Below are 15,652 nucleotides of genomic sequence, written 5' to 3' on the forward strand. Positions count from 1 at the left end.
AAGTTTAACCATAGCAGTCATCAACTAAACACAAAACATCAGGACCTCCAATATAAAATGAAAATGTGTGCTTCATTTGCTGAAAACTGTAGTAAACATGAGCATTTTGTCCTTTGTTTTAAAATATGCTTAAAAATTAATTGGAACAATTGGCAGTTAATTTCTCAAATTTAATTTTGGGCCAATTGCACATCATGGCATAACTCCCGACAAAGCACTTCTCTAATTGTATCTTTCTCATTTCACCTTGGCCAAAGCTTTCAAATCAGGCATTCTGCCCACCTATAGCACTGAAAGTCACCATCAATACACTTGATTTTGACTGTTGCACACTGCTATCCTCTTGCAACTTTCCACTGTGTTTGATAGTTAACTATTCCAACTTCTTCAAACGACCTTCACAGTCCAGCCCCACATCATGGTAGTTCTGCTTCTACCTGTTTCTTGAAATAGTTCATATTTCCCTTCCCAGAGTCAGCTTCTAATGCACTTAAATACCTTCACAGGTTTAAATTGGTAATATTAATCAGGATGTTTGGGATCAGTTGATGGCACCTAGTTCAGCCTCTCCGCCTCTTACTTTGACTCCCTCAACTGTTGCTATTGTCTCAAATTGCTTACCAACAGACATGAACCAAATTTTCTCCAGCTCAGAGTTGTTAAATCTGAAGCATTTAAACTCCTTCAAATGCTTTTGTGTCTCTGGTCTCAAGTCCACTTCCATGCCAACCTACTATCTCATACTAAGCTAGGAGGTATAGAACATTGAGAAAGTGCTTAACCACATTTTCTCCTACATCTACAATAACAGTTGCATCCATCCCTGGTTCTGCTGTTTACCCTTCAAATTCCTCAGCAGTCTCCCCTCCTTATCCCTGCTATCCACATACTCCACATTAACACCAACATACCCCTTCTTTCCCTCAGCTTTCAGTACACAATAGTTCTGACCTTTGCAACTTCCAACATCAGCATTTATGTCTCTTGATAACCCTCTATTTTTTAAAAAAAGGCCCTTCTCTTTAGCCATGCTCTGTTCCCTTCAGTTCCAATTTCCTCTCCAATCACATCAGGTATTGGGCATTGTGGCAATTAACTCATTTCATGACTCCACAGGATATGTCAGGAGGCTACTGGAATACTTTCCACTTGCTTGGATGAACACAGCTTCAAAAACTGAGTGAACAATCCATCTCAGTCTCCTTCAAGGTGCCCAGCATTACACATGTCAGTCTTCAACTGATTCAATTCAGTCCCTGAGATATCAAGAAGTGGCTGAAGGCACTAGATACTGCAAAGACTATGGGACATGACAACATTCAGACAACAGAACACAAGAATTGGGCTTCAGATCAAGCTTTGCCTTAGCCAAGCTCTAGTTCAGCTATTAACACTGACATTTACCCAATAATGTTGATAATTATAGAGTCATAGACCCCTTTGGTCCAACTCATCCAGGCTAACCAAGTTTCCCAAACTAAACCAGTCCCACTTGCTTATGTTTAGCCCATATCCCTCTAAATCTTGCCTATTCATGTACTTATCCAAATGTCTTTCTGAATGCAATAGTACCTACATCTACCACTTCCTCTGGCAGTTCATTCCACGTATGGAAAAGTTGCCCCTCAGGTCCCTTTAAAATCTTTCTCCTCTCACCTTAAAAATATCCCCCATCCCAGGGAAAAGACCTTGCTATTCACCTTATCTATGCCCCTCATGAATTTTATAAACCTCTATAACATCAACTTCCTACACTCTAGTAATAAGAAGTCCCAGCCTATCCAGCCTCTCCTTATAATTCAAACTTTCCAGTCCAGGCAACATCCTGGTAAATCTCTTCTGAACCCTCTCCAATTTAATAATACCCTTCCTATAGCAGGGCAATCAGACTGTACATGGTACTCCAAAAGTGGCCTCACCAATGTCCTGCTCAACCTCAACATGACGTCCCAACTAATTGTGCAAATATTAATCCTGAATTGATTCGAAATTTTCAATAAATGTATCAATTTGTTTCAATTCTTTGTCCCATTAAATTTTTGAAAAATTAATAATTAAAGAGTTATTAAAATCAACAAGAAGAGAGGCAGGAAATAATTCACCTCTTGCAAAAATTCAAAATAAAAAATAAATCTACACAAAAGACTCAAATAGTTTGCCCACCAAACGCTTGACATGCCTTTATACCAACCACTTCAAATGCCTCCACACCGTTGTCTAGCTGGTTGGGAATTCACATCTAACTATATTCATATCAAGGACATGGATAATAAATGCTGGCCTAGCCAGCGATACCCATATCCCGTGACTGAATATAAAAAAAACTAAATAGCTTTGCTGAGATAACACAGCGTAGAGCTGGATGAACACAGCAGGCCAAGCAGCATCAGAGGAGCAGGAAAGCTGACGTTTCGGGCCTGGACCCTTCTTCAGAAATTTCTGAATTTCAGGCATTTCTAAAGAAGGGTCCAGACCCGGAATGTCAGCTTTCCTGCTCCTCTGATGCTGCTTGGCCTGCGGTGTTCATCCAGCTCTACACCTTGTTATCTCAGATTCTCCAGCATCTGCAGTTCCTACTATCTCTAAATAGCTTTGCTTCCCACTTCTGCATCATTACCTCAGGTATCCCCTAAGGGGAGATCCTTGGCTCCTTCCTATTTCTCATTTACACATGGCTCCTCAATAACATAATTAGAAAACACAACACAAGTTACCATATGTTCACTGATAACACCCAGCTCTATCTTACCGCATTTCTTGACTCCTCCACTGAGTTTCAAACTGTTTTAGCAGAAATCCAATATTACATGAATTGAAATTTCCTGCAACTAAATATTGGAAAGACCAAAAATGATCTTCAGTTCCTGTCACAAACTCTATTTCTTGACTGCATGCCTATTTCATCCCTCTCCCTTGAGGCTAAGTCGAACTGTTCACAATGTTGGTGTCACAACTGACTTGGACGTGAGCTTTCAATTTTTTCCCCTCTAAGTCATCAAGACTTCCTATTTCCACCTTCATATCATCATTCAACTCTGCCCTTTTTAGTTCACCTCCTGCTGATCTATACTTTTATTGCCTTGACATGATTATTCCAGTGCACCCATGGCATGCTTCTAATTTCCTACCCTCCAACTTGACGTCATCAATCTCTGCTGCAACAGTATTAATTTTCATCAAGTCCCATGCGATTACTGACCTACATTGGTCTTCATTTAAAAGTCTTGATTTTAAACTTCTCATCCTTGTTTTTAATTTATACCTTGGCCATTCCCATCCCCAACTCAATAACTTCCTCCAGCTCCACAACCCTCTTAAATAATTCAGGTTTCTTAAGCATACTCAATTTCAAATACTACCATTGATAGCTGTGCTTTCAGCTACTTCAGCCCCAAACTCTGGAATACCCTCCCTAACATTCTCCCTCTGCTTTCCTCTTTTAAGACACTCCACAACACCTATCACTTTGACAAATTTTGTAAGTCTGTCTCAACGTTTACTTGTGAGATTCAGAGCCACATTCTGTTTTACAACACTTCTTATGGAGCACTTTGGAACTTGTATTAAAAGGCACTATATAAAGACAGGTTGTTGCTATTGACTGCACAACTAGTGCATATGGTGGAAGATGATAACAAGGCAGCACCACACCCATTTGGAGATACCTTAAACAAGAACAACAATGTGAGGAAAAATTTTTCATCTAGAGTGTGGTTGGAATCTGAAACTCACTGCCCGTAAGGGTGGCAGCGGCAGAAACTTTTAACAAAGTATTTAGATGTATATTTATAATGCCAAGCCATTCAATGCTACAGGCCAAGTGCTTGAAAATGGGATTAGAGTAGCTGGGTGGTTGTTTTTAACAAGCATGGCCACAATTGGCCAAATGGCCTTTTTCTATGCTGTAGATCTTTATGACGCTATGACTCTGGGATTCAACCCTAGTAGTTTGAGACAAAAAAAGCTGACTTCCCATAACTTGCACTGTCCAGCAATGCTAGCACTTAGAGCTGTAATTCAACTCATCTATAGTGGCTGGAGTTCCAGGTTCTCAATGTCTGGGAGAATGTTCCACAGACAAGTGAAGTGATAAATAAACTTCGACAGCTGCTCTTCTGTTGCTACCTTTTCTACACAATATAATCTAAGTACAGTACTAAAACAATGAAAATTCTATAATTCAGTTTTTAAACTGGTAAGACTTCTTACTACACGTACCTTTGGAAGGTAACCTAAAAGTTTGCTGGCATGGTCTTTGAGAAGTTTCTGCCTTTCTTCTTCAATTATGACTTGGAGAGCTGCCTTCTTCCTCTCTTCTTCATACTGTCTTTCAAGTTCCCGTTGCTATAGAGTATTAAAACCCATTAATCAAAATGTACTAAAATGTATATATGTAGAACACACAACTTCCTAGACTTCTTTTTAAGAAGCAGGATGCAATACAGAGTACCAGGGCCATGACTGAACTTAGTGACAAGTCACATGTTTAAATGAAAAAGTACTGAAATGTTGATCCTAGTATAAAGTGACATACAAAAACGTTAATATACACCATGAAAAACAGAAATTGCTGGAAAAGCTCAGCAGGTTTTGGAATACTGCATGCAGTTCTGGTCTCCCTGCTATAGGAATGCTGTTGTGAAATTTCAAAGGGCTCAAAAAAGATTTACTAGGATGTTGCCAGGGTTGGAGGGTTTGAGCTATAGGGAAAGGCTGAATAGGCTGTGGCTATTTTTCCTGGAGCGTCAGAGGCTGAGGGGTGATCTTATACAGGTTTATAAAATTATGAGGGGCATGGATAAGGTAAATAGACAAGGTCTTTTCCTCGGAGTGAGGGAGTCCAAAACTAGACAGCATAGGTTTAAGGTGAGAGGGAAAAAATTTAAAAGGGACATAAGGAGCAATATTTTCATGCAGAGGGTGGTGCGTGTATGGAATGAGCTGCTAGGGGAAGTGGTGGAGGCTGGTACAATTATAACATTTAAAAGGCATGTGGATGGGTATATGAATAGTTTAAGAGGGATATGGGCCAAATGCTGGCAAATGGGACTAGATTAATTTAGGATATCTGGTCTGTATGGAAGAGTTGGACCGAAGGGTCTGTTTTTGTGCTGTGCATCTCTATGACTCTATGAGGTCTGGAAGCATCTGTGGAGAGAAATCAGAGCTAACATTTTGGGCCAAATGAACTGATGATAGCTAGGAAAATATCAGTTTATATGCAGTAGATAGGGTGGGGGCAGGGAGTAAGGACTAAATGATAGGTGGGGCTAGACCCAAGGAGAGAACAATTGGACAGACAAAGGAGCCAGAAATAATCTGGCTAGGAGGGTGAATAGTTATTAATGGGGACTGTTAGTGGCTAACAATGGGTAGTGTGTAATAGCAGACTGTGATAACAAGGCCTGGTGTGTGGGGGCTGGGGTAAAAACATGGGAAAGCTCAAGCCCTAAAGTTATTGAACTCAATATTGAGTCCAGAAGCTGTAGGGTCCCCAAGCGGAAAATGAGTTGCTGTTCTTCCAGCTTATGCTGAGCACTGCAACAAGCCTGAGACAGAAACGTTGTCCAGGGAACAGGGTGGTGTGTTGAAGTGGCAGGCAACTGGAAGCTCAGGGTCTTTTTTTACGGAGAGAACGTGGATGTTCTTTGAAGTGGTTACCCAGTCTACACTTTGTTTTTCCAATGTACAGGAGACAATATTGTGAGCAACGAATGCAGTAGACTAGATAGAGTGAAGTGCAGCTACAGCACTGCTTCACCTGGAAGGTGTGTTTGAGCCTTTGGACACTGAGAAGGAAGGAAGTAAATGGACAGGTGCATGGGAAGAAGCCGTGAGGCTGTGGAGGGGGGAAGGTGTTTAAAGTGAAGGAAGAGTGGATCAGGGTGTCGCGGAGGGAAAGATCCCTGTGGACGACTGATAAGGGAGGGGAGGGGAGGGGAATGTGTGTCTGGTGGTGGCATCTTGTTGGAAGTGGCAGAAATGGCAGCTAATGATCCTCTGGATAAATAAACACCAATATCTTCTTTTATACTCAAAACATGAGCAGACTGTTTTGAATAATGAAGAAGTAATCTTGCTATAAGAAATAGAATCCTAAAACAAGCACTATTAAGTAACAAGGTGTCAAACAATGAATAAAGCATTTTGCTTAGTAAAAAGAGAGGCAATATAAAAATCAAGGATGCAATTCTAAACCGGGTGCAAAGTACACATGCATGCAAATCTTTGAGACTGAAAAGGCAGGCTGAGAAAGCAGTGAATAACGCATACAGGATCCTGGGTTTTATAGACAGAGGCATAGAATACAAAATACAGTGGAGTACTGTGCACCAAATTTTAAAAAGGATGAGAAGACATTAGAAAGGTATCTAGGAAAGAGAGACTTTGGTTATGTAGGTGGACTGGAGAAATTAAGAATATTTTCTTTAGTGAAGGGAAGGCTCAGAGGAGATTTGATAGACATATTCTAAATTATGAGAGATCGGGACACAGTAAATAGGGAAAAGCTATTCCCATTGTCAGAATGATCAAAAACCAAAAGGACACCACTTTAGGGTGAATGGCAAAAGAACCAAAGGAAACATAAAGAAAAGGCTTGATCTAAATAAAAACACTACATGTAGGATCTGGACTGCATTGCCAAAATGTGGTGGAGGCTGATTCAATTCATTGCCTTCAACAGGGAACCACACAGTAAGGTGTAAACTTGCAGGCTACTGGAAAAGTCAGGCTAACCGAGTAGCTTTGGACAAAACAGGTTGTGTTGCCTTGTTCTATACTGTGAACAATCCATGGTTCCATAATGTCTAACAACGGGGCAAAACAGCATTTTATAAATAATATATATTGCATACTTGGTTTGCTTCAAATTGTTTGCGTCGATCTTCAATCATTTTCTCCACAGCTTTCTTATGCTCAAGCTGTTTCATACGTCTTTTCTGTTCATTCATCTGTTCAATACGGTCATCCTCTGCAAGTTTAGCCATCATCTTCCTTCGTAATTCATCTTCTTCTTCTTTCTCTGCCTGTATACGCTTCTGTTTGAAAGCCATTTGGTCTTGGTAGGTCTGCTGCAATTCAAGACGCTGATGAATTTGCTTCTCCCTGTCTGCCTGTGAAAAAACAAAGTTAAAATGCAACACATCTTTGCATTACCTTATAGTTTAATCTTAACTGTATAACAAGGTGAAGCAATATCGTCTGGTACTATTGTAGCTAGAAATAGAATTTCCAGCCTAAAGGTCACCTCTCCTGTAAGAAGATTGTTAATTGCTTTCATTTCATATGAAAAACCAGGAGTATAATTATATAATCTTCTATTCTTAAGAACAGCATCATGCACACACAAATGCTCAATCTTAAATTTGGAAAGGAACCACTGAAAAGGAAGAAGTTAGGAATTGCAACTCCAACAGGATTCTCCTCCTCATCAAATGTGTGCAACAACAGTTGGTCATCACCATCACCACGCACTGTTCTGCCAAAAAGACAAGTTCAAGACTTTTTGGAGGCATCCGTGATCAAGTACTAGCATACGATTGACTTTGTCATTGTTCAAACCCAAGACCAAAAGGATGTCTGCATCACCAAAGCGATGACCAGTGCAGACGACTGCTGGATAGACCACTGGCTCATCAGCTCCTCTATGTCCATCAAATGCCACCAAATGCAGCTAAAGATGAAGAAACAGTTCAGAAACAAGCTCAATGTTGAACAGCTTCAAGAGCCAAGCAAACTAGTGAACTTCCAACAATGGCTTCACCAAAATCTCCAAACAGTTAACTTTACTGTTTATTGAGAACTGACCACAACAGCCAAGACCTCATCAAGAAGATGAATGCTCTCCATACCTAGCAAAACAGTGAGGCAAAGAGGAGAACATATCCAGCAAGAACTTATCTGAGGTGGAGTTATAAAGAAGAATGATGGAAATCAAGAATCAACGGTGAAATGAGAAAGCTAAGGAGCTGTAACACCTTGCTAGCAAGCATGACACCTGACACCTGGAGTTTCTTCAATGTCACCAAAGCAATACACAACACAGCACAGCTTTGTCTTAAACTGGTGCAGAGTAAGGATTGAACCCTTTTGAGAGAGAGAGAAAACATCAGCATCTAATGAAGAGAACACTTCAAAAATATCCCAAACCATGATACGATCATTCATTGACGAGATCATGTTTGAGGAAATCCCCCAACTGCCCATCAAAGATGATCCTGGTCTGACATAAGTCAAAACTGCTATTAGACACATGAAGAATGGAAAACCTGCAGGAGTAGACAGGATTCCAGCAGAGATTTTCTGCTCTCTCAAAACAGAATCTTCAAGCCTCATTTAATGCCTTCACGAAAGCACACCAAAGTGGTCTCTGCCTCAACCTCAAGACAACTCAAATCATTTAGCAACTTGTCCCAAGTCAAGCACCAGTCCATCCCTCCATTAAGATTAATGGCGAAATCCTCCCAAACATGAAACATTTCACCTACTCTGGAAGCTACCTCTCATCTAAGGCTGACATCAATGCGGTAATTCAATATTGCATGCAAGCGCTGGCTTTGGCCACCTAAGGATGAGAGTTTTTGATGACCATGACATCCGTGCTTATACCCAAGATCCTCGTATACAAGTTAGTCATCCTTCCCGCTCGTCTATATGGCTCTAAAACTTGGACTATGTCTAGATGCCGCCTCAAGACTCTTCAGAAATACTATCAATGCTATTTATGATGGATTCTCTGCATCAGTTGGGAGAACAGCCATACTAACATCAGCACCCTTGAAGCAGCCAAAAGGGCCAACATCAAGGCTACAATCAATCAAAACCAACTCCGTTGGGCTGGCCACATGCTTAGGATGCCTAAGTTCCGGATACCAAAGCAAACCTTCCTCGCTCAGATGAAGGAAGGCACTCAAACTAGAGGAGGACCAATGAAGCATTTCAAAGGTGCCCTGAAGGCATTCCCTCAAGAAATACAATGTAGATGTCACCATATGGGAAACCCTCACTTAGAAGAAACCGACTTGGAGGGAATTCTTCTATGAAGGGACACAATTTCTTGAGAACACACATCCTCAAGAGGAAGTACAGAAAAGGAATGTGAAAAAGCAAGGTCTATGATTTCAAGGCCAGGACCACTCCCACCTCCCAGAAACACTTGCCAAATGTTCAATTGGAGATGCAGCTCTAGGATCAGGCTCCTCAGCCATGAAAGGAGCCAAAGAACCCATGACCAATGACACAGAATTTCCTGCACGGACAATCATTCTCATTAACAAGTGATTGCTGATGACAACAAATTGCAAGTACCCTTCCTTCACTGCTGATTGCAAAATCCACGTCATTACTCTTGCAATCTTTGCACTACATTTAACATTCTTACATTGTTATTGAAGAAAGTTATTTTAAAAAGTTCAGGAAATCTTTTCACTCATGTGATGTCCACTAAAATCTCTCATGCTAATATAATGAAGATTTATAACAATTATTATCTGAATCTGCATTTCCTAATAAATTATATATGATGTTAAGATACAAATACTGGACTATGATCTGAGTTGACATGAGTTAAACAAAACAAATGTTTCCTGGAGATGAAAATACCAAGGATAGTAAAAGATATATGCATATCAGGCTCAATTTGACACCAATTTTTCAACTGCAGCACAAGATAATTATTATATGTTTTCAATGCACCATCTTAATACTTTTACTGCCAGAAACAAAGCAACTTTTACTTTAAGAAACAAGATTATGATAACGTCTTTTGGATACTGACTATTGCTTGCTGCCTGCGAGCCTCTTCTGCTTTTTCAAGGTACAGTTCTTGTCGGACATTCTCGAGTTCTTCACGTTCATGCCGTTCTTTCTCAATTTCAGCAGCAAGCTATAGTGAAGAACAGGCCAGTTACTTGTTAGAAATTGGAGTTTAAAAGTTAGAGTATTTAGGAGATGTACATGGAGACTGATGTTGTAAACAAATTTGTTACCTTTTTGTACAACATATTTTTCTGTTCGTCTCGTTCTCGAACTTTGGCCATTCGGTCAGCCTCCCTGTTTTGTTGTGCATTAGCGAACTCCTTAACTTTTCTGTTCTCTGCTTCCATTCTTTCACGTTCCATTTGTTTCCATTCAGCTCGTTGCTTCTGGAATTCCTCAATGTACTTCTGAGTTTCCCTCCTCTTTTCCATCTTCAGCTGTCTGTCCCTGTGCAGCACAAGTGAGTTAAATAGCTGTGGTCTCATCCAGTGGTCCAATTCTAATATCACAAGCTAATATCATTAAGGGGCATAAATATTAAAAGTTGGCAACTCAGTCAGCGCTGCAGCACAGATTTGCAAAGTGTTGGACTTATTATTTGTTTGCAAAGAGATAATGTGATCAATTCACAAGAGAAGAATCTCATAGCAATCTGAGCGACATGGCAGAATCAGATGAGAAGTCCAACGAGGCCTACCCCAATATCGGGAGCATTTTGGTGCAATTGTTTTGCCTTTGCTGAGCACTAAGCAGAGTTTCTTGCTAGGCAGCAGCAAGTTGTCAATTAGGAGGGATTATTGCTTGTTAAACACCTTCTAAACAGTACAGCCCTCCTCATGAATGTTCAGCTTCCTATCTTACCAAACATGCTAAACAAGTTACACGTCGAGAAATCTCTCGAAGGAAACCTGAATGGGTATCTGGCAACTTCAGCTTGCTGTTGGTTGTAAACAGCTTCCACATTGATTGGCACCGTACAGCATCTCTGGGCACCAATTAAACGGATTCCTTATCCACAGACCTTGGCATCCAGCATTTGCCAACTACTCACAACCATCATAGTACCTGTTTAATTCACTTGTAGGCTGCTTAGGGAGAAAAGGTCTGCATTGCAGGAACACTGGCAACTAGCACTGAAAGACTACAGCAGGAACACTGTGTGCGGGGACAGGCACCTGGCACACAGATTGGACTAGGCTACATCTCAGAGCTGCTCACTTGCTCTCAGCACTTCCTCATTTCACACCTACCTGCATGCTCACAGTATCCATGCCTTGTCACTTCCCTGAATATAGAGCTACTGACCACTCAAATATTCTTCACGTACCAAGTCTAAACTTGTTCCTATCCACTGTCCACATTTTCAAGAAGTCTTTGGATAGAAATCAGGAGCAGTAATTTTGGATGATATTTTCCACCTTTTCAACTAGTAATTGCCAAGTCAACTAGTATTTGTCAAGTTCAACCAGAGTACTTGAACTGCTGTCCAAACTGATATCAGCTACTTAGCACAGCTGATTCATTGCCGTGAGAAGTTCACTATAAATATATTTGAGAGACAATGTTAGCTCAAGTGTTGATATTAATTTATGACCCTTTCCCAAGGACAATCATATCCATTTGCTTCCACTAAATGCAGTGATTACACTCTTTAAATACAAGTGACATCCAGAAGCAAATTAACAGTACAACAGGCTTTAACAGATTAAATCCTTATAGGAAATTACATCCATGGAGGAGGGATGGGAGGTCAGGAGAGGGAGGGAGGGAGGGGGAGAGAGAGAGAAAGAGAGAGAGAAAAGATTACTCACGCATAAAAATACATTTATTTTAATAAAACTATATTATGGATAAAATTCAAGATATGCTAATTAGTTAGGTTACGTTTACCTCTGATCTTCTTCATAGATCTTTCTTACGATTTCATCAACTCTCAGTTTATCTTTTAGGAATTCATCATATGCTTCCTGTCTCTTTTGTTCATTTTGATCAAGTTGCTGTTCGAGGTCCTTCTGATACTTTACAGCTTTTTCATGGCGTTTCTGTTCCTCCTTCAACTCCTCTGTGGTGGCTTTTTCATGCTCTTCCTTCATCAATTTTGCAATCTCAGCCTCTCGTTTCTAGTGAAAAGGATAACTATACATATGACTCCAGAACCTACAGCTATCATTGCCTCTCCCACCCTCTCCACAAAGACCACACTTTAGCTCTTGACAAGAATCAGGTTTATTGAATGTGGTTATAGATTGTGCATAATCCAAATCTTTAGGCATTATAGAAGCATATTTGGCAAGAAAACAAAAACTGCCAGAGTTTTAATTGAGTAGCACTTTTATCAAAGTATGAAAATTTGCAGTTTACTTGTCCTGATTACTGTAAGACTACCTTTTGGAACCTGAATCACAGGTGTGTGGAACTGGAAGTTCAATTTCCAGAACAGACTAGGGTGATTGAGAAAAATTGGAAAATATTTTAATCTCATAAAGGTTTCATAGGGGATGAATTAGTTAGAAATAAATTGCAAGTATGATTAAAGTTTTAAAAAAGTTAAAATGACAAAAAGGTCAGGGTGAGTAGAATTATTTAAGAATTAGCATTTCATACAGCAATGCATGGAATTAATATGGTCTATGATGCATTGATAGAATATGCGACCCAAAACCTTTTGAAAATAAATTTGAAGAATAATTCCCTGGATTTGCCAGGAGCTTACAAAGAAGCATACAACATAATATGTATGCATAAACAGGTAGTCAGTAAAGGAATAAAATATGTGATTTCTGCCCTTGTAACACAAAAGCTATTTCTGAGCTATTCTCATTAAACTGCTAACACACGTAAGCACAGTACTTACAATCTTTTCTAAACGATTTGCTTCTTTTTCAGCTATCTGGACAGCTCTTTCTTTGTTCACATAAGCAGCCTTCAACTTGGCTTCCAAATCACGAAGCTCAATGCTAAGTTAGTTATGCAGAAACACAAGAATTACTAACAACATAAAAAGTAATCACATGAAATAGTCACACTAGTTTCATATTGAAATGGTATATTGGGCTGAATTTTATTTGTCTTTCATTGAAAATGATTTAGTCCGATATCGCAATAGTCATAGCCAACAAACAAGTCTCCAGTGAATGTTTCAGACGGCATTGCTGAGATTACAGGTGGAGAACTGTGCACAATATTGGTCTCTTTGTTCAATGAAGGATGTATATGCAGTTCAGATAAAGTTTACTAGACTAATATCAGAAATGGGCAGGTTGTCTTACAACGAAAGGTTCGACAAGCAAGGCTTGTATCTGCTCGATTTTTGAAGCATAAAAGACAATGTGATTGAAACATGAAGGCCTGAAATGAGGTGGATTGTAGGAGTGATTAAATGTCAAAATGGATGATTGTGTAACACTAAGCAGGAGGCAATGGAACAAGTTTTTTAAAAATCTATAAATGGCAACAGCACTACTATTATCCACTTTAGTAAAAAGCAAAATACTGCAGAGGTTGCTAATCTCAATTAAAGTCAGAAAATAATGGAAATACTCAGATCAGACAGCTCATTGAAAGAGCCAAAAACTTACACTTAATATTTATTCATGAATCAATCAATAATCTAGCAATGGGGCCAGTAAATTCAATTGGCTTGATAGCTGGTTTGTGATGCAAGAGTGCCACTAACAGTGAAATTCAATTCCCACACTGTGTAAGGCCACCACAAACTCTCTGCCTCCTCTACCTTCCCCTTCAGCCGAGGGACGGTCACCCACGGGTTAAACCCACCACCAGTCATCTCTTTCTCTCTCCCTCTCTACTGAAACAGCAGCATATGGTCCTCTAGGACTATGGTGACTTTCACTTTCACGATCTAGGTTTGTGGTCAAGGCTCATCTGGGAAAGGAAAAATATGGATTTATTTTACATTCAATATCATTAGTAAGAATGTGTTTCTGGTCACTCTTAAAAAAATACATTCCTTAGGGAGTACCTTAATCTTCACAACAGCGAATTACCTTTCAAAGATAATTAGTTGTGCGGTATTTCTAGCAATGTGATGAGGTAATATATAAATTTGACACGCTTCTCCATGTTACCTGTTTTCTCTGACTTGCTGTCTCAATTTTTCATCTTTTAGTTTTTCATACTTTATTCTTTCTAGTTCCTTAGCAATTCTCTCCTCTTGTTCTAGTTGTTTTGCCTTCAATAGTTTTCTTTTTTCTGCCTATTACAAATATTTGAAATAGTCAGGCACAGTAAAGCATGAGAATTACATATGTTAACCAATAGAAAACAAGCTCTTCAAGAATTTTACTAATGATCAATGCAATTTAATTTTATACATCTGCACTTGAACTACATTTTGTTTTATCGAATAACAAGTTAAATTGAAATATTTATATAGCAGAACTTCGTATCAGCATTCCATTATCCATCTTCATAGTTCTTTGCTTGAATTTTCCCAGCATAATGCTTTGAGAAAGGCAACACTGCATTACACGACACCAATCTCCCTCAGCTGAAATAACTCAACCTGAAAACTAAACTCAAAATTTATTTGGTAAATTGTTCTTTTTTTCATGCCTAGGGATTGGTGTTCCATTCAGGCATGACCATACTTGGTATTTAAATTATCCACCAATTTATAAAATCCACTAAGGTAAAGATATTGAGGGGTTCATTATTTTTTTTCTCCTGACTTTCATTTTCTTTTAAAAAGTGAAAGTCATGTAACCTTCACCTAGCAGAATTACAAAGCATTTACAACATGGAAACAGGCTGCTTCAGCCAACAGGTCCATGTTTATGCTTCACATGAGTTTTTTCCCACTTAATGCCTAAGAAAGGGATGGTAGAATCCTTCTCCATCTGAATTAGGAGTTGCGCTACTCACCGCAGTATTCCTAGCCTCGACCTACTCTTGTAGCCACTGTATTTATACAACAAGTCCAGCTGAGCTTCCGATCAATAGTAACCTCCAGGATATTGACAGCAGGGGATTCAGTGATGATAACACCACTGAATGTCAGCGGTGGGGGGGTGGGTTGGTTAGATTGTCTCTTATTGTAGATGATCATTGCCTGGCATTTGTGTGTAATGAATGTTACTTGCCAATTGTCAGCCTAGCCTGGATATTGTCAGGATCTTGTTGGTTTTGAATGTGGACTGCTTCAATATCTGAGGAGTCATGAATGCACAATGTTCAGCAACAATCTATGGTGAACATCCCCACTTCTGACCTTATGATAGAAAGAAGGTCATTGATGAAACAGCTAAAGGTGGTTGACTTAAGATATCATTCCTGAGGAACTCCTGCAGAGATGACCTGGAGTTGAGATGACGGACCTCCAATAACCACAATCATCTTTCTATCTGCCAGGTAGGAGTCCAAACATCTTGCCCCTTGCCTCCCACTGATTCCAGTTTTGCTAGGGCTCCTTGTTGCCACACTCAGTCGAATGTGGCCTTGATATCAAGAGTTGTCACTCTCACCCTGAGTGACCCTGATGGAAACCATGTGGTGTCCTCCCTCAGCAGATGAATCAGTACTCTTCTGTATTGGACAACGCTTGAATGATTTGCTGAGGGTGACAAGGGCACAAGATTACTGTGGGTGGGAGATTTCAGTGTCCACCACCAAGAATGGCTCACCAGCAACAATTTTGATCGAGCTGGTCGGGTCCTAAACGTCATGGCTGGTAGACTGTGTCAGCGGCAGGTGGTGAGGCAACCAACAGGAGGGGAAAACATACATGACCTCAGCCTTACCAATACGATGGCTGCAGATGCAATGTCCATGACAGTAGCCGTAAGAGCGACAACCGCATGGTCCTTGTGGAGACAAAGACCCACCTGCATTAGTTAGCAGGTTATTGCTGAGTATTTGCTGAAATTACTTATTG

The 15,652-nt window shown here is 39.9% G+C and overlaps 2 protein-coding genes across 2 annotated transcripts in view; one reads left to right on the forward strand and one right to left on the reverse strand.

Moving 5' to 3' along the window:
• The window catches only part of tex9 (testis expressed 9), a 125,099-nt gene that overhangs the window by 105,692 nt on the left and 3,755 nt on the right, over positions 1–15,652 (forward strand). The gene's annotated exons all lie outside the window — the stretch shown is intronic.
• Positions 1–15,652, reverse strand: part of mns1 (meiosis-specific nuclear structural 1) — a 34,837-nt gene that overhangs the window by 3,283 nt on the left and 15,902 nt on the right. The window contains exons 3-9 of the mRNA XM_020515676.2: positions 13,848–13,975; positions 12,614–12,716; positions 11,650–11,879; positions 9,990–10,206; positions 9,779–9,886; positions 6,858–7,115; positions 4,219–4,344 (exon numbers count right to left, since the gene is read on the reverse strand). Of these exons, the coding sequence (XP_020371265.1) occupies positions 4,219–4,344; positions 6,858–7,115; positions 9,779–9,886; positions 9,990–10,206; positions 11,650–11,879; positions 12,614–12,716; positions 13,848–13,975 (1,170 nt within the window). The remainder of the gene's footprint in view (positions 1–4,218; positions 4,345–6,857; positions 7,116–9,778; positions 9,887–9,989; positions 10,207–11,649; positions 11,880–12,613; positions 12,717–13,847; positions 13,976–15,652) is intronic.

Source organism: Rhincodon typus, chromosome 33, assembly GCF_021869965.1.
Source record: "Rhincodon typus isolate 14 chromosome 33, sRhiTyp1.1, whole genome shotgun sequence".
In the NCBI taxonomy this organism is placed as follows: Eukaryota; Metazoa; Chordata; class Chondrichthyes; order Orectolobiformes; family Rhincodontidae; genus Rhincodon; species Rhincodon typus.